The sequence below is a fragment of the Mixophyes fleayi genome, chromosome 12, assembly GCF_038048845.1.
Source record: "Mixophyes fleayi isolate aMixFle1 chromosome 12, aMixFle1.hap1, whole genome shotgun sequence".
Taxonomy (NCBI): Eukaryota; Metazoa; Chordata; class Amphibia; order Anura; family Limnodynastidae; genus Mixophyes; species Mixophyes fleayi.
Window position 1 is genome coordinate 63,519,185 of NC_134413.1, and position 19,675 is coordinate 63,538,859.

Consider the following 19,675-nt stretch of genomic DNA (forward strand, 5'->3'; position numbering starts at 1 on the left):
ACTAACGACCCAGACGATACATGTCTTTCCATTCATTGGTGTGCACTGAAAGCAATCCTGCGAGGCTCAGCCATACAAATAGGTGCTCGCTTAAAAAAGCAATACCTTTCCCATCAAGGAACTCTTGAGTTCACTTTAACCACTCTAGAATTGCAAATCCAGAAGCTCCTCTCCAAAGCTCTCCAAACAGAAAAAATGATGTTAGGAAACTGCTCAATACATTTTTGATATCCTGCATGAAATCAGCTCTCACTAAATTGCCTCAGAAATTCTACTCCACGGGCAATAGAGCCAGGTGGCTCTTGGCCTGTACACTTAGGTGTAAACAAGCCAGAAATCGAATAAAAACTCTCCATGACTTTAAGGGCAATAAGATCTACAACCCCACTGACATAGCAAATCAATTCACTAAATATTACGCAGACTTTATAACTTGCAGGATGACAAAGACACGGTGCAACCAACAAAACTCTCCATATCTACGTTTCTCCACCACCTTAACCTCCCTTTATTAGATATAAAAAGTTTGGAGCTTCTTGATCTCCCTTGGTCCCAGAGGGAGGTTGAAGAGGTCATCAAACAACCTCCCGAAAGACAAAGCCCCTGGTTCGGATGGTTTCGTTAATGCCTTCTACATCACGTTTAGGTCAGATCTGGCCCCGCTTCTCACCAATCTTTATAACAATGTTTTGACGGGTGATAGCTTCCCAGCTGAGATGTTGGAGGCACAAATAATAACTAATCCCAAACCTGGTGAGACCATTCCAATTGTAAGAACTACAGACCCATAGTGCTACTCAACACTGGCCTAAAAATGTATGCTATGTTGATAGCTGACTGTCTTAATCTTTTTTTTACCACAGTTGATCCATTCGAATCAGGTTGACTTCATATTGGGTCTTCAGGTATCAGAGAAAATACACTGCATTTTGGATGTGGTGGACCTCCTGTCTGGGACCGGAGAGGAGCTTGTTATGCTTTTTCTGAATGCAGAGAAAGCTTTTGATAGGCTCCACTGGCTTCATATGAAAGAAGTATAACTTAAATTTGGTATACAGGGAAATATAATATACTCCATATTGGCCCTATATCAGGGACCTTCTGCGAGGGTATTTAGTTTCCTATCTTCCCCTTGCCCTTTCACCAATGGAACAAGGCAGGGGTTCCCTTCTTTGTTCTGGCCATAGAACCTCTACTACATACAAATAGCCAGGCATCAAACTTCCCGGGTATTACGCTTCACTCCTATACACACAAACTGTGTCTGTTCACAATAGATGTATTCCTATTTCTTACCAGCTCGGAGACCTCGTTGTCAGCCTTGAAACACATCTTGGACGGTTATAGTGCAGCCTCGTTCAACAAATTGAACATCACTAAATCTGAGGCCCTCCTTATCAACATACCGCAATCCTCACTATCAACCCTGCAAAAGCAATTTCCTTTTGTTTGGGTAAGGGAATCTCTGCCTTATCTGGGTATACACATAACCCCTACCCTATCTAATATATTTGAAATTAAATTCTCCCAGATTTTTCTCCATTATTCCTCCTTGGCCAAGTATTGGATTAACTTCTGGCTGGGCCGCATAGCTGCCTTTAAAATGATGTTATTACCTAAACTCGTGTATATTTTTCGCACTATACCATATATTGTACCTAAATGATTGATGGCCCACTTCCATACACTAATGATGACATACGTGTGGAGACAGAAATGCCCCCTTCTCACCCACAAACATATGGCTCTATCTAAACAGCATGGAGGTCTGATGCTTCCCAACTTAACTCACTACCAAGAAGCCATTATATTGAGCTACCTGCGGGATTGGGCACTTCCCCAAGCCTCTAAGCCATGGTTAGACATTGAAAGGGCCCTGTGCACTAGCTATCCTCTGGACCTTCTCTGGACTCCCAGGCTCACCTGCCCCTTAGACTACTGTCTATCTCAGACACCATGCAGATGTGGGACAGGATTATTGGGTTACATACAGATTTTTACACTTCCGTCACGCAATCTCTCTCTTCATGCAGTATGCAAACTCATTCCAGATTTAAATCTTACCGCCTGGAAAGACATGGGGGTTTCCTTCCTATCAGGTTTGTTTGAACAGAGCCTCTTTCTTCCCTTCTCTCTGCTCCTAGATCGTTATAGCTTACCCTCATCGGAAACATATAAGTACTTGCAAGTTAGGTACTGGGTGATGACTGTCTATAAGACCCCTTACTTTCTCTCCTCGCTCCCACCGTCTGTTTTAGACTGACAAAGAGTGCCAATGTATGCGGAATAACGTTCTTGTATCAATATACCTCCTCTCCTTGAACGCAATCTATAAATTAAATGGAATTAATTTAGGAGAATCTATAATGGAAAAGGATTTGGGAGTGCTCCTAGACAGTAGACTTAGCAATAGTGCTCAATGTCAAGCAGCAGCTGCAAGGGCAAACAAAGTATTGGCATGCATAAAAAGGGGCATAGATGCAAGGGAAGACAGTGTAATTTTGCCACTGTATAAATCGTTGGTAAGACCTCATCTTGAATATGCAGTACAGTTCTGGGCACCACTCTATAAAAAAGATAATTTGGAACTAGAAAGGGTTCAGAGAAGGGCAACAAAATTGATAAAGGGTATGGAGTCATTAAGTTATGAGTAAAGGTTAGCCAGTTTAGGCATGTTTACTTTAGAAAAGAGGCGTCTAATGGGAGATATGATTACTATGTACAAATACATTAGGGGTCAATACGGGAACTTTTTACCCCAAGGACCATACACAGGAAACGTGGTCATCCCCTAAGGTTAGAGGAGAGGAAATTTCACAACCAGCAAAGGAAGGGGTTCTTTACAGTAAGGGCAGTCAATATATGGAATTCATTGCCAGGGAAGGTTGTGATGGCAGACTCAATAGATATGTTTAAGAAAGGGTTAGACAAATTTTTAGCGGAAAGGTGTATCCAGGGATACGACCGTTAATTTAAAATAAAGGATAGTAGTGGATATAGGGTAAAAATTGGATTGCAATATTGAGTCTGGGGGGATTTTCAAAATTGAAATAGATTGGCGGTTGCTTACTCTGGATTACTTTCTAATATAAGTGCAGGATCGCAGGAGATCCAAAATAGGTTGAACTTGATGGACTGGTGTCTTTTTTCAACCTCATCAACTATGTTACTATGTTACTTCCACTAAAGTCGCAGCCCAACTTTGCTGGGAAGCAAATGTGAGCTTAAGCTTCACCCTGCGAAAATGGGAGAAAATCTATGTAACCTACCATCGCATGTAAAAATGCATCAATCACACAGAGATACAGGTCAAACTTTTCATTCAGCTATACCTTACCCCAGACTGACTACACAAGATCTGGCCAAACAAATCAAAATTCTGCTGGCGCCACTGTACTCTGGTAGCTGATGTCTTTCACATCTTTTGGACATGCCCAGTGTTTCAGCCACTCTGGGGCAGGGTATTCGCCCTGATCTCCGCTCTTTTAAAAACAGACCCCGCCTTAGCTCTTCTTCATGTATATCCGACTTCCATTCCTAAACAAGACTGATATCTTTTGGGGCACATATTGATAGCTGCTAGAGTGACAGTAGCCCAAAACTGGAAGTCCCCCACCTCCCCTACTATTTGAGATGGAAACAATAGACATGTCCTATTCCACATCTGCATCAGCTCCCATTATGATGGTTTAGGTCGCATGAATATGTCACAAATGACCCTGGGGTCACCACGGACTCCCCACCATTCCCCTTTCCAGTGGCTCTCATAGAATTCCCCCAGCCCAACAAACAGACTACACCCTCTGGCACCCCTGCCATGCTGGGAGTATTTTCAGACTGTCAAAATGAAGGTTAACGTGTATTAATGTATACTTGCACTCTTTTGTATGTATATTGCTGATTTTATGAGCCTTGCTTCAACTGAGTGACTCCTCCCCCCTGCGTGAGGGTCCCCCATGTGTTCCTCCTTGTGTGATTTCCCCTCTTTTCATTTTTCTGTACCCCTTATATTTTTGAGAAGTTTAAATAAAAATATTGATGATAAAAATAAAAAATATTTAGATGATCTGCTATTACCTTATCTCCCTCAACAAAACTCTCACTCTCTGTTTTTAGCCTTATCATTCCTTCTTTTGTTTCTCTCCTTTCACTTATATACCTAAAAAAAATTGCCCCCTTTACCTACTGACTGGGCCATTTTCTCTTCAGCATGTGCCTTTGCACATATGATTACCTTCTTAGCCTCATTTTGTCTAACAAGATACACCTCTTTTTCTTCATTATTATGAGTCTGCTTATATTTCCTAAAGGCCATCTATTTTTCTTTCAAAATACTTGCTACTGGGCAGCACAGTGGCCTAGTGGTTAGCACTTCTGCCTCACAGCACTGGGGTCATGAGTTCAATTCCCGACCATGGCCTTATCTGTGTGGAGTTTGCATTTTCTCCCTGTGTTTGCATGGGTTTCCTCCGGGTGCTTCGGTTTCCTCCCACACTCCAAAAACATACTGCTAGGTTAATTGGCTGCTATCAAAAATTGACCCTAGTCTCTGTCTGTCTATCTCCCTCTTTGTCTGTCTGTGTCTGTGTGTGTATGTTAGGGAATTTAGACTGTAAGCTCCAATGGGGCAGGGACTGATGTGAATAAGTTTTCTGTACAGCGCTGCAGAATCAGTGGCGCTATATAAATAAATGATGATGATGATGATACTTCTTCTACAAACCATACTGGTTTCCATTTCCTTGTGCTTGTCCTAATCCTTTTGATACAAAGGTTTGTTGCGTTTAGTATTACACTTTTTAATTTGTCCCACCTTTCCAGCACTGCTTTCAAATTCCTTCACTCTGCCAAAGAATTGCTTACATATTTTCCCATCTCTGCAAAGTCAGTCTTCTTAAACTCTAACACCTTTGTTTTTGTGTGGTGTGTTGAGTCTGCCTTTATACTAAACCATACTGCTTGATGGTCATTGGGTCCTAGGTTCTCAAGTGCAGTCTTTTCTGTTTGCCTACGTAAGGATAGTACTGTTTAGGAAAAGCATTCTTAAACACAGATTCAGATCAAAATGCATCTTGAGATCTGCTTCCTTTTGAATACAGTCAGAACTACATTTAAGCATCATACTTTAATTTTAAAACCCAACTTGTATACAAGTTGCAGCCGAACATGAATCCTGCCACAATGTGCATTTGTGTTCTCAATACAGAGAACCTAACAATTTATATTATGTCCCTCATTTTTAAAGTGTTAAATGATGAAATGCATTATAGTAGTGGATTGTAAATTATATATACAGTAGATAATCTAAATATAAGAATCATAGATATATATATATATATATATATATATATATATATATATATATATATATACCATAATAATGTCAAAAATATGTAATACTACATACCATTTGGGTTGAGGATCTCTCCTTCAGAACATGGAACACAATCAAAACAACAAATCTTTTTTCCTTGACCTGTGGCTCTTCTGAAGCCCTTTGGGCAAGGATTTCTGCAGACTGAGATCGGGGGCTGACACAATTTGCAGTACGCAAGTCAATGTAATGAAACATGAAATGCAGGAAAAGACAAAGAGACTTAGAACAAGTAAAACAAGGACTAAAAAAGAGATGTAGATCTAAAACAAATATTGCCGTTCAAGATTTATACCATTTGGAGGTCAAGATAAAACATTACTTATTGTCACGGTTCTTACGAGGAGACTCGGCAGATGTAGCGAAACCAAGAGATTCGAACAGTTTGGCACTACTCCAACAGGGCGCGGAGTCTAACGAGGAGACGGTGTTCACCAGGAACCGCCGCAAAGCAGTATGGGCTCAGCTGCGTCTACCTCGCAGGTCGCGGTCCCTACTAGAGCACTGTACGGAAGTCCCTGGGAAGACTACAGGCAGTAGTACTGTAGGAAGGATGGTCAATACAATAAGTAATGGCAATGAAGATAATGCAGATTGGTGTAACTCTGTAAACCACTATGTGGTATAAGGTTCAGGAGAATGAGCGTCAGCTCTAAAGGCAAATGTAGAGGAGTTGTCCGGAGATGAGCGTCAGCTCTGCAGACCACTATGTGGCGGAGAGTTCAGTAGAGTGAGCGTCAGCTCTGCAGACCACTATGTGGTGTAAAGTTCAGGAGAATGAGTGTCAGCTCTGAAGACAAATGTAGAGGAGGTGTCTGGAGATGAGCCTCAGCTCTGCAGACCACTATGTGGCGGAGAGTTCAGTAGAGTGAGCGTCAGCTCTGCAGACCACTATGTGGCGGAGAGTTCAGGAGAATGAGCGTCAGCTCTGAAGACAAATGTAGTGGAGATGTCCGAAGATGAGCGTCAGCTCTGCAGTCCAGAATGGAGGTAAATAGCTGGAAAGTAACAGGAAGCCACTTCTATCACCAGGAGGTAACTCAAAGAACAGGCACTGAAGATAGAGAGGAGGTGCCTTTTAAACTTGCCGCCAGGGAGAAGGTCCAATCAGCAGTGAGCAGGGGAATTAGTGTAATTGCCGGGTCTGCGCATGCGCAGACCCGAATCCAAGATGGCGGCGCCCAGCGGGAAGCGGAGCGCCGATGAGAGGTAAGTCTGCCGGGTGTCAGGTGCGCTGCCTGAACACCCGGCGCGTGATACTTATCCAACAACATACCATATAGTTTCAGCACTGTTAAACAATAGTTATTCAAATTATATTTTGAATAGACCTATGCAAATGGTTGAAGAGATAACTGTGCTTAACATGTTAATAAAGCAGTTTGGCATAGCTAGTGAGTAACTAAATATCTTGTATATATTTATGATGCAATATGTTTGATTAAGTTTGATAAACTAATCGTATAAAGATCCAAAATTAGGATTCTGAACACTGACATGGATGAATTTTTTTTATGATTTTCTAGTTTTTAGATCTCATTGATTTTTAATTCGATAAAAGGTTTGCTACAATCTCTAAACTAAGCTAAATACAATTAAAAATAACAGAAATGAACGCTTACACTGTTATGGATGCAGTCAAACTCTCTATGTTATTGCATTCCAATGGTCCAAACAAATACGTAGAGTTAGATGTTATTATTCAATTTCCTTATTGTATTAGGTAAAGCATTAATCAGCCAAAATCTGTAAATGTGAAAATCTTACATGCAACATATATGTGTACTTCTAATAAACAGATGCCTAAGACTTACATGGCTGTGACCATTCCAGACAATCTTTCTTTCCTCCATCTGTAGTTCCTGGCCTTTTGGGGCACGTGCATCAAAACTGCCAATGTGGACATACTGATTGCTACCATTACCATAGAGCTGCCAGTTAAGGATATCCATATAAAGGGGTATATCTCCATTCTTATCAAAGAATATTTGTTCCCCTGCATTATTGATGAAGTTTACTTTTTTAATGTAGTAAAGTAGCTGAAAGAAAAAATTGGATTTTTTTAAAAGGTTAACTATATCATATATGCTATATATTTTTTTAACTTTCCCCCACCCCTCTTTATTGATGAAATCCGGTCAAATGGACTATTACAGCAGAGCATTACTCTTTTTCGAATAAGCTATAGTCCTTATACAAAGAGAGCATAACAAAATCAGATTGAGAGCCTCAATTGGGTGTTAACTAACTAAATCTACTGAAGTGGTGAATGGTGCTATAAATGTGTTTTGTTACATAAAACCGGATCATTTCAAAAAGTATATTTAGTACAACTTTACCTTATTTTTATACTCACTAATTACAGAGTTAATGCATCTCTGAACTGTATTGAACTTTTGGTATTATCAATCCAATATTAGAGCTTCTATAGACATTTAGCTAACTATATATGGATTTTTAACAGATATGTTTAATTTTGTTGTCTAATATTGCATGACTAAGTTTGACAATAATAGAGATTTTGACTCAGCATATCCACAAATTAAATGGCAGGGTTTAGGCATGTGGCTTTATATTTTAACTAAATGCATTATAGATTTTGATTTTTTAACTTTAGAACCTGGTACATATAGGGCATATTCAATTTACCGCACTGTATGGAAGAACATCATTCTTCCTCTGCTGAGCCACTTTGTCAGTCTCTACATTATATAAAATTCTTCTACTAACATACAAGGCCGTCAACAAAAGTGCACCGACATACATTTCCTCACTTATCTCAAAATATCTCCCAACTCGACACCTTCGTTCTGCGTCTCTTTTCCACTCTCATCCCATCCTCCCATTCTCAGTTACAGAACTTTTTTCGGGTTACACCCACTTTGTGGAATTCCCTCCCTCGCACAGTAAGAGTTTCCTCTAGTCTTCAAACATTCAAGCGTTCTCTGAAAACCCACCTCTTCAGGCAAGCTTATGATATTCCTCAACCACCATCTTAATCTCCCTAGGTTACCCTATTACCACCCTCTCCATAGTTAACACAAGACAACAACCCTCTGACCAACATTGCCACACACACAGCCCACTCAATACTTTTACCTTTGCATTCTAGCTGGTCCAGTGTGCAATATGATGTTGCACGTGCCCTTGTGTTTCAAACTCCCATTGTCCTATAGATACTAAGCTTGTGAGCAGGGTTCTCTTACCTCTCTGTCTGTATGCATTACCCAGTGTTGTCTTATTAATGTTTGTTCCCAATTGTAAAGCGCTACGGAATTTGCTGGCACTAGATAAATTAATGTTGATGATGATGATGATGATGAACATCGCGGCTTTGCACATTTGCAGGTACGGTACCTCATCATCGCGGATTTCTGCTCGCACTTTAATGGGGGCAAGAGAAATCTGCGATGTTACATCGCCACGGAGCGACCATTCTGGAGACACTCCATGGATAATTCAATATGTGCCATAGCCTTATGCATTGCTTAATCATATAGAATTCTTAAAATCAAAATCCCCAAGCCCTGAGACCTAAGATATTAAAAGGGAAGAATATATAAGAATTATCTTTTAAAATAAACATCAACACAACACATCATTAAGAAGTCTATTCTGAAATACTGTACCTGCCAGTGTTGATATCTAAAAATTTCCGCACAGGATCTGTTGAGAAAGGGTCCGTGTCCTGGTATACAGGAATGCATCTCATGTAAAGCATGGGCAATCACATAAACTGCATTGTGAGATTTGTATGTGTATACAAATTTGTAAACATCATATACATTTGGATCAATACTGTCTAATCTCTCCTTCCCTGTGCACCAAATAGTTTGGCTTTCAGAAGTGTTTGAAAATGTGTAAGGACTGTCTGTTGGCCAAACACAACCAAAAGCATTCTGCCAAAATGTTTTAATAAAGATGTCATCTGGGAATTTAGATGGGTGGATGCTGTAAAGAAATTCTTTAAAACCAGGAATGTTTCCACTTGGAGGTAACACACCAAGACTGCCATTTAAAGTTGTTAAAATGTCTGTTCTGGGGAAGTCGGACGTGATGGTCAAACTTCCACCACCTATCCACACTTTATCTGTAATATTGTGAAATGAGGCCTCCTCCATAAGAGGAATAACGTTCTCCATGGTAGAATACACAATGACTGTGGCTTTTGAGTTCTTGATGACATCTACGATGCGCAAAACTGACTCCATAGATCTGAAGATAGGTAGAATTTCATGAAATGCAATGCAGCCTCCATTCCCTTCTACTTCCTTGATTAGTAATTGAGAACCTGATCTTCCCAATTCATTATTAGAGCTTATGATCCCCACCCAAGTCCAGTTAAAGTGATTCACCAAACTTGCAAGTCCTATAACTTCATAGTCATCATTAGGTAGTGTTCTAAAGAAGGATGGGAATTGTAATTTATCACTGAGGATTGGATGTCCTGCACCATAACTTATCTAATTAGAGAGAAAGAAGACAGACACAACATATGAAAGTATAAACCAACAAAAAATATTTAACACAATCTAGTTGACATAGATTCGTCTTAAAGATTTTAACTGGCACACTCAAAGTTTCATTTGTCATAACATGCGTAACATAGGACAATGGTAACTTGGCAGATATTGAGTGAGAACTGCCTAGCCAAGGGCATAAAGGCTTCAAACATTTAGAGAAGCCTAGACATATGGCAACAATACTACATATGTAATTTCATTGCCTTGTGTGTTTTCTTCTTACTTTATATGTCAAATAAAATTACAGCCATATTTCATACTTGCCAACTCTCCCAGAATGTCCGGGAGACTCCCACATCTTGGGAGAGTCTCCCGGACTCCCGGGAGAGTATGGCAATCTCCTGAATTCTGCCCACTTCCTAGTGAAGTAGACAAAATTTAGTCCAAAATGCCGCCCCCCTCACTCCCACCTCCCCCAGCAGGCTCCCGGAAGACAGCACCATCAAGTTGGTAAGTATGCCATATTTGCAGTCAGTAATGTGGAAGACTGGTGCCTTTCACTGTCAAGCTGACATTCATCTCTCAAAAGTATACTCTGAACTCTACAGCATGGAGCCCTATAACAGGGCTGGCTAACCTGTGGCTCTCCAGGTGTTATGAAACTAGTCCCAACATGCCCTGCCAGTTACAGGTTGTCTTTATACTGGCAAAGCATGCTGGGGCTTGTAGTTTCACAACACCTGGAGAGCCACAGGTTGGCCAGGCCTGCCCTGTAACATAATGTATAGCAGACTGGCAGGAGAGATGTTATTGTAGGGGTCTAGAAAGAGAAATGTGTCTAGGATATTATGTAGTTTATGCAGAAAATAATTTTGTTACCATTTTAATGGATGATTTACTGACAAATAAAATGTTGCCTGTCAAACATTTTGTTACTGACGGATTTTATTGAGAACAATTTGGCCATATACATCATATATAAATTTTGTTGTCCCACTACTCAGATGCTTTCCCAAAACATAACCAGTATTTTTTTTTAAATAACATTTCTTTTTTTTGCAGAATTGTACAAAGATGCAAAGAAGAAGACATTGTAAAAAAAACAACTGAGATGGGGGAGGGCAAAGGATAGGGGGAAGGAGCAAGTGTTGGGGGAAAGGAAGGGGAAGTGAATAACTAAAATCATTCAATGTTTCCAGATGTGCTCTAATTGGAGAACAGTAATTGAGCATCAGACATGGATCCACAAATGATGAAGCAGAAAGCTCACATAAGGTCCCGAGCATAATTACAACCTCAGACCAAAGACATAGAACAGTAAGTAAAACAAGAGTCTAGGGGGTATAATTGCTAAACTGCGGGTTTGAAAAAGTGGAGCTGTTGTCTATTACAACCAATTACACATATAGGTATATATTGTGGATAAGCGCTCAAATCTAGTAATAACTAACGCTCTGACACGAGCAGCATGTAGAGAGACTCCCCCAAGTACTCAATCTTACGTCTTAAAATCCAATTCTACAGCGCTCAATTGCCAGAACCTAAAACACACAACATAACTTTGTCTGTTGATTGCATATAGAAAATGACCAGTTGTGTATAAATGAGCTGTATCTGCATAATAAATATCATAACCACAGAGCGCTTGGTTTTCAACCTTCTCACGACCACCGCTGCTTCCAAAATAACTGCCAAGCAATAATATACAGTTAAAAGTACCAGTGTAGGTTCAATCTTAGGGATACCGTAGTAATCTGGGTGGATGCAATCCTCCAGAAATTGCAGGCTTGTGCACGTGTAATGTTGTGCCAGATGATAAGATATTCCTTGCAGGGGATCGGGTGTACCGCTCGATCGGTAGCGCCCTAGCGGGACTCAGATCCACCACCGTGAAGCATCTAAAGGATTCTGGATGTTTCAAAATTGACTCTACCGTGGAGATGTGGATGTACAGCTTGCAGCGAGATGTTGATTAGTTCCAGTCGTCGGCAGTGCCCTCCAGTCCGTGTGTCAGCACCCAAGGAAGACCAGAGCAATCAATCAATTGTACCATACAAAAGTACATCAGTACGTACATTTCAGTAAATGCCAAAATATTCTTAATTGTCTCCTCAACGCGTTTCGTTCCTCTATGGAACTTTATCAAGAGTGAGCAATTACAGGTCTTGTTGCCCTATATACCTATTGTATTGTTTCCATTGGTCAATATCAACCAATACTAAATGTATCTATTTAACTCTTTAGTTACTCAATCCTCAGAGAGAGTGTATCCTTGTACAGAGTGTGCCTCTATCGTTGTATTTATACATCCTTTCTGATAATTTAATTAAGACAATACTAAATAAAATAACAAAATAATAGGGAATGTATATATAATATAATATTATAAGTTTTGTTTGAGAATCCCATAGTGTTGTTAATTATCTAACAATTGGATTCACAATATATAAACAACTAGATGTAATGATTAAACTTCCTTCTAAATTCCCTTATTAAAATATACCATGTTGTTGATTAAGTATTATAATGATCATATATATATATATATATAAAAAACAATTATATCAAAATAAAAAAATATATAAAATAAAAATAAAATTAAAAATAAATTAAAATGAAGATATATATGAGATTAAAAAACATAAAAGAACAAACAAAAACCTCCTTCCTATTCGATATTACCAGATATTATTAGATATTAGATATTACCAGATATCATTATACTGACATATCAATATCCCTACAATGTATATGTTACCTAACAAAAAACACTTTGTACAAAGATATGTGCCACCACCAGTTAGCATCTAGCATGTTGCTAAGGATAATGAGTAATAAATAATCTTCATATTGTTTTAGAGTAGAGTATTAATCTCAAAATCAATGTTCATCCCTCTAGGGGCTAAAGTCCTCAATTTAAATATCCACTTCATTTCCTCTTTATTCAACTTTCTAATATGGTCACCCCCCCTCCAATCTGGTTTGATTTGGGTCAAAGCAATACATTTTAAACCATTTTGGTTTCCTCCATGGTGTGCTGAAAAATCCATGATACACTATGCATCATATTGGATTTACAGATATTCCGAATATGTTCGCTGATACGAACCTTTAGTTTTCTTGTGGTGCGACCCATATATTGGGTATGGCATGGACATTCCAATAAGTAGATTACATTTTTACTACTGCAGGTCAGTTGTTGTTTTATTTTGAATTGTTCTAATGTTTGATTAGATTGAAATACATCAATGGATTTGCTAGATCTCAGACCCAAATGTTTACAATTTGTACATGTACCACAATAATAAAAGCCCCCTTTTTGAGAAATGTCCGTATGTCAATTATTAGATTTTGATTCTCCAGAAATATAACTATGTGTAATTTTCAAAGCCAGATTAGGTTGTTTTCGGAAGACCAATTTTGGTTTGGTGGGTAAGATAGAGTGAAGTTGTTCATCTTTCAATAACACGTGCCAGTGTCTATTGAGGATTTTCCTCAATTGTGGAGCTGATCTTAAATATTGAGTTATGAACAGAGGTTTTTGTGCTCGTTGTGTTTCCTGACTATTGTCCGATTTGGACTTATATCTGAGCAAGGTAGAACGATCTATATCTCTATTGGACTCGTAAGCTCTTGTAACTAAATTTGGATTGTATTTTTTCTCGAGAAACTTACCTCGCAGATGTACACTCTGTTCTTTATATACATCCAAATCTGTGCAGTTCCAACGAATTCTGCGAAACTGCCCCTGCGGGATGTTGGTTAGCCAGTTGTAATGGTGGTGGCTTGCAGCCAAGATATATCCATTCACATCTACTGGTTTGTTAAATGTTTTTGTTTTCAAGATGTTCCCTTCCACATATATCTCTTAGTCTAAATACTCTACTCTGGTTTGACTACAAGTATGAGTGAAGACAAGGTTACTCCGGTTGCAATTTATGTACTGCAGGAATTCATTCAATTGCTTCTGTGTTCCTTTCCTGACTATGAGGCACACTCTGTACAAGGATACACTCTCTCTGAGGATTGAGTAACTAAAGAGTTAAATAGATACATTTAGTATTGGTTGATATTGACCAATGGAAACAATACAATAGGTATATAGGGCAACAAGACCTGTAATTGCTCACTCTTGATAAAGTTCCATAGAGGAACGAAACGTGTTGATGAGACAATTAAGAATATTTTGGCATTTACTGAAATGTACGTACTGATGTACTTTTGTATGGTACAATTGATCGATTGCTCTGGTCTTCCTTGGGTGCTGACACACGGACTGGAGGGCACTGCCGACGACTGGAACTAATCAACATCTCGCTGCAAGCTGTACATCCACATCTCCACGGGAGAATCAATTTTGAAACATCCAGAATCCTTTAGATGCTTCACGGTGGTGGATCTGAGTCCCGCTAGGGCGCTACACCCGATCCCCGGCAAGGGATATCTTATCATCTGGCACAACATTACACGTCCACAATTTCTGGAGGATTGCATCCACCCAGATTACTACGGTATCCCTAAGATTGAACCTACACTGGTACTTTTAACTGTATATTATTGCTTGGCAGTTATTTTGGAAGCAGCGGTGGTCGTGAGAAGGTTGAAAACCAAGCGCTCTGTGGTTATGATATTTATTATGCAGATACAGCTCATTTATACACAACTGGTCATTTTCTATATGCAATCAACAGACAAAGTTATGTTGTGTGTTTTAGGTTCTGGCAATTGAGCGCTGTAGAATTGGATGTTCAGATGTCTAATGCAACCAATCAGATTCTAGTTATTATTTTATTTAGCACATTCAACAAAATGACAGCTAGAGTCTGATTGGTTGCTATATGCAACATCCCCACTTTTTCAAACCCGCAGTACAGTAAATATACCCCAAGGAGAGGAGAGGAAGAAAGGACAGGGCAAATGAAGATGTTAGTAAGGAAAAAAGAGGGGAAGGAGTGTATGTCCGGATAAGCGCTAGTGACATATCGAAAATCAAGTCTACTAAGGTCATATAAACGCTGGATAGTAAAAAAGAGAACGGAGGGAAAAATCCTCCCGTATAGGCAGAACAGAGATTAAGGGCTAGATTTACTAAACTGCGGGTTTGAAAAAGTGGGAATGTTGCCTATAGCAACCAATCAGATTCTAGCTTTCATTTATTTAATACCTTCTACAAAATGACAGCTAGACTCTGATTGGTTGCTATATGCAACATCCCCACTTTTTCAAACCCACAGCTTAGTAAATCTAGCCCTAAGTATCAGCCAAAGAGTCAATGGCACCACATGGTGTGAAGTTTATTGGGGTCGTCATTTATAATAAATCTGATATATTCACACATATAAGTTTGTCAAATGCTGATAATCACTGCCAGCAAGGCATGAGGGTAAGGTTGCTTCCAGGCGGCTGCAATAGCACATTTGGCCGCATTGAAGATGTGACTAATGAAGGTCATCGTGTATTTATCTGTATCCAAAACAGAATGGTGTAAAAGGGAGTAGGACAAACAGGTTGGTAGCTTGAGGGTTGTAATGGTGCAGATCAAGTCATGGATAGTGCCAGAATCTCACAATCTTAGGACAAGTCCACCAAATTTGGCCGTAAGAACCCTCCTGACCACAAAGTTTCCAACAGAGCTTTGAGGAGTCAGAGTAAATTGTATGTAAATGGGTAGGGAACAAATACCATTGGAATACTAATTTGTAGGTGGTTTCTTTGGTGGGCTATAATGAGGAGGCAGAGGGTGGAAATAAGATGGGCAGCACAGTGGTCTAGTGGTTAGCACTTCTGCCTCACAGCACTGGGGTAGTGAGTTCAATTCCCGACCATGGCCTTATCTGTGTGAAGTTTGTATGTTTTTCCTGTGTTTATGTGGGTTTCCTCCCGGTGCTCCGGTTTCCTCCCACACTCCAAAAACATACTGGTAGGTTAATTGGCTGCTATCCAAATTGACCCTAGTCTCTCCCTCTCTGTCTGTCTCACTCTCTGTCTGTCTGTCTGTCTGTTTCTGTGTGTGACTGTGTGTCTATATTAGGAAATTTAGACTGTAAGCTCCAATGGGGCAGGGACTGATGTTAATGAGTTCTCTGAACAGCGCTGCGGAATTAGTGGCGCTATTTAAATAAATGATGATGATGATGATGAAGATCACCGGAAGGGGATTTACATACACAAAATGTTTCGAAAGGAGTGAGCTGGTAAGTCAGCTTAAATTCAGGAATAGAGTGGTATAGATGTCGCAGTTGTAGGAATTGATCAAAGTGACTATGAGGGATGTCAAAACGACGTTGAAGATCCACAAATTCAGGAACGAATCGCATGGGATAAAAATCTAATGTTATGGCGGGACCAAATCTTAAAGCAGTTATGGAGTCTACGGAAAGCTTGTTTGTTCCACAAGGGGGTCATAATTTAGGCATTGCTAATCAGTTGGTAGATGGATGTGCTATAATCCAATATTTTGAGGGAGAATCATGTAGCAGGAGAAAGAAGGGAAAGGGGTGGACAGTGTTTGATGGAGATCCACAACAGAGTGTATGGAGAGATCAATCGGCGGAGTTTGGCTTCTATATCTACCCAGAGTCTTGTGAATGAGGGTGAGTGAAAAAGGACCTCTTTGGTTAAATGGGTAGCAGTATAATACTTTTGAATATTTGGGAGCAGCATTTTCTATTGTTGCATTTTTAATACTCCCTTAATTTGACCTTTTTCTTTTGTTTCCATAGAATAATGAACATTTCCGCCTTATTTACTGTATATTTACTTATTATACAGGGTGAGTCAAAAGTCGCAGTACACCCTTTTATTTCAAAAAACTCTACAGGAATTGGGAAACCTGAATACTCCAGTAAGGTATGGGTGACGTGGTCTATCTTTTACGGTATGTACCAAACATGGGTGCCATCTTAAAATTGGCCAATCGGCCCAATTCTTGTAGAGGTTTTGAAATAAAAGGGTGTACTGCGACTTTTGACTCACCCTGTACAATACTTAACAATAACAATGTGACTTTATTTCAATTTCCCTTTTGTGTGTGCCAATATTTGCTTTAATGGATGTCTGCTATACAATGCAAAAAGTAATCAGTTTCAATTCCTTCTAAGTGGTGAAGAAATCAAGTCATTTTGCTTGGCTAAAAAAGCACTCTAGACTCAAGCCCCATTGGAAAGGCCTTAATATATGATTCCCAACCTCCTTCACTTCTACACTTCTACACATTCAAAACCATAAACATTAAATCTTGATTTTGCATACAGTATGTCAGCATAATACAATTCATTAATGATCTATAGCATGTATATAAGAAACATTTTGATCTTCCCAGGCCCTTTAACCACCTAAGGTAATTATTTGCACATGATACAGACAATGTCATGTTGACACTCATTTGAAAAAAACATGCATACAGACAAACAATGGGAGCGAACAACTTATTTAATATGTGCACACCTTGTTTTTCAGTTTGTTTATGATTCTCTGAATCTTTAGAGAATCAAACATATAATTAAATTACATGATACCAATATGAATGACGTAGAACAGACCTCTCCAACCTATGGCTCCCCGGGTCTTGTGAAACTACAAGCCCCAGTATGCTTTGCCAGTAGAACGTCAATCTATAACTGGCATGGCATGCTGGGACTTGTAGTCACCACACCTGGAGAGCCACAGGTTGGCCAGGCCTGGTGTAGAATGTTTGTAAGATGTAACAACAGACTCACATTGCATTGGGAATTTTTAATTAGGACATATATTTTCCGTATTCTTAAATCAGCAGTATCTTGCAGGAACTTACTTGGGGAAATCTGTATAGTCCAAGAATTCTAGCCACTGGAATTGAGGCTTTAGAAGTTATGTCCCCAACTATAGCAGCTGGTATGCCCTCTATTGCACAGTTGAAATTTGGCACTGTTTGTTTTTTCCCTGATAAGATCCATGTTGTCCCCATCAATGATCTAACTTCATTGTAGCAGGAATCATACAATTGAAAACCCAGTGTAATATTTGGCAGAATATCTGTTGACCTGTTGATTTCCTGTATAGCATACACCATAGCCAGGAGGAAGCGGTAATACCTTATATGAAACCTACAAATAATCAATGTAAGTAAGAATAATAAGTAAAAGTATGAAGGATTTCATTATTTTATACTTTGAAAGGAAACATATAAACAAAGCACTGATTGTGTGGATCTGGGTGATTCTTTGAATTACAATGTCCCTTTAAAAGGAGCCTTCAAGGTGACTTTGGTGTACTGTGCTGTTGTGACATTACAATTGCTTTGGTAATAATCTGTGCCATCTACAGTGTCTTACTGAATCACAATTTCTTTTTACCCGAATGTGTACTTTCTATATATGTCTTCGTATATGAATCTAGCATGTGTGATGACAATCAGGTTTTCCTAATTTTGAAAGATTTCACACAATTGGGGGGATGGGGATGCTACCACCCAATTCATAAAAATGAAATCTATAAATTAACAATGCATACATAAGTTAAACTATGAAGGATTTCATTATTTTAGATTTTAATGGAGGAATATCCATAAAGATTTCACACAATTTAGATTCATGCATTAGCCTAAATATTTGCCTAAAGAAGAGTGACAACACAGAGGCGTTGATTTATTCTGGAGATACAGCTCAAACTCGCGCCATATAATAAAATGAACATAGAGTGCTGAGACACTCCAGCACCAGCCTTATTTATATTGGCTTTCCAAGTGCTTCTTTCTTGTTAAAAGCCTGACAAGGGGGGCAGTGGAGGAGAGATAAAGCTGCACAGGTAATCTGTTTTACAATGCTGTTGTTCTCCTAGGTGAATATGTGGATATATATATATATATATATAAAAAAAAAGTTTTTAAAGTAGATTGTACTACATGGAGTCATGAATAAAATGCAAAATGGCTGAGACACAGAGAAAAAAAATATTGTTGCGATGCTGTGCCCCTCGATATGTATAGGAGTGCCTAAATATGTCCGGTTTGCAGAGAAGGATGGAACCATTTGAGGAGGAGCAGATATTTGCACCGGCCAATTTGTAGAGTTTGTTGGCGTGAGAGAAAGTACACATATACAGCATGTGTACATAGTTTTGAGGAGCGGAACAAATATGAAATTTAATTTTGTGAAGCTAGATAATTGAAATGGGATAAAAGCAGAGGGTGCATATTTTCGGGGTGCATATTTTGGGCCATCCTTGATGAGTGGAGTTAAACTAGTGTTGATCAGATGTCATCTTACATTACATAAAAGTGCTACATATATTAGAGACAGTCCTCATGTTCCATCTTACTAATGTTTAATCTATAAACGAAACTAAACAAATCTGTATTTTAGGAGAAACATGGAAACATTTTGTTTTATAAAAGAGTTGGTTCTAAAGTGGAAATATGTTGGACTGTGGATATGAAGTGTATACCCGTAGGCTGGATACACACTACACAAAATTTCTCCTGGTGTGATATAGTTAACGATTTTACCAATGACTGAAAAAAAAATGTCCTGATCAGCATGCCGACTTATGTGTACACACTAAACACGTTTTACAAGTTCTACTTTCAGAGATAGTGACTCTTCACACTCCATAGAGATATATGGACACTGCTGGTTGTGAGTGCATACACACTGCAGAATTGGAACAACATTGCTCTATTGTTGGAGCGTACACACTAATGCGATATCAGGTCCATTGGCCCAGTAAACGGCTGGAAGCCCTGTAGTGTGTAACCAGCCTTACTCAATGCCGCTCTTGAGATCATGCTGTGTAATGGAGCCCACTATTTATTTTACTATATATTCTTATGCATATTGAGCCTGATTCATTAAGGAAAGCA

At 39.2% G+C, this 19,675-nt stretch overlaps 1 protein-coding gene across 1 annotated transcript in view; it reads right to left on the minus strand.

The window, feature by feature from the left end:
• LOC142108234 (extracellular calcium-sensing receptor-like) overlaps positions 1–17,887 on the minus strand; it is a 31,150-nt gene extending 13,263 nt beyond the window's left edge. The window contains exons 1-4 of the mRNA XM_075191864.1: positions 17,630–17,887; positions 9,004–9,837; positions 7,189–7,413; positions 5,408–5,531 (exon numbers count right to left, since the gene is read on the minus strand). Coding sequence (XP_075047965.1) covers positions 5,408–5,531; positions 7,189–7,413; positions 9,004–9,837; positions 17,630–17,887 — 1,441 coding nt within the window. The remainder of the gene's footprint in view (positions 1–5,407; positions 5,532–7,188; positions 7,414–9,003; positions 9,838–17,629) is intronic.
• Positions 17,888–19,675: the final 1,788 nt, after the last annotated feature.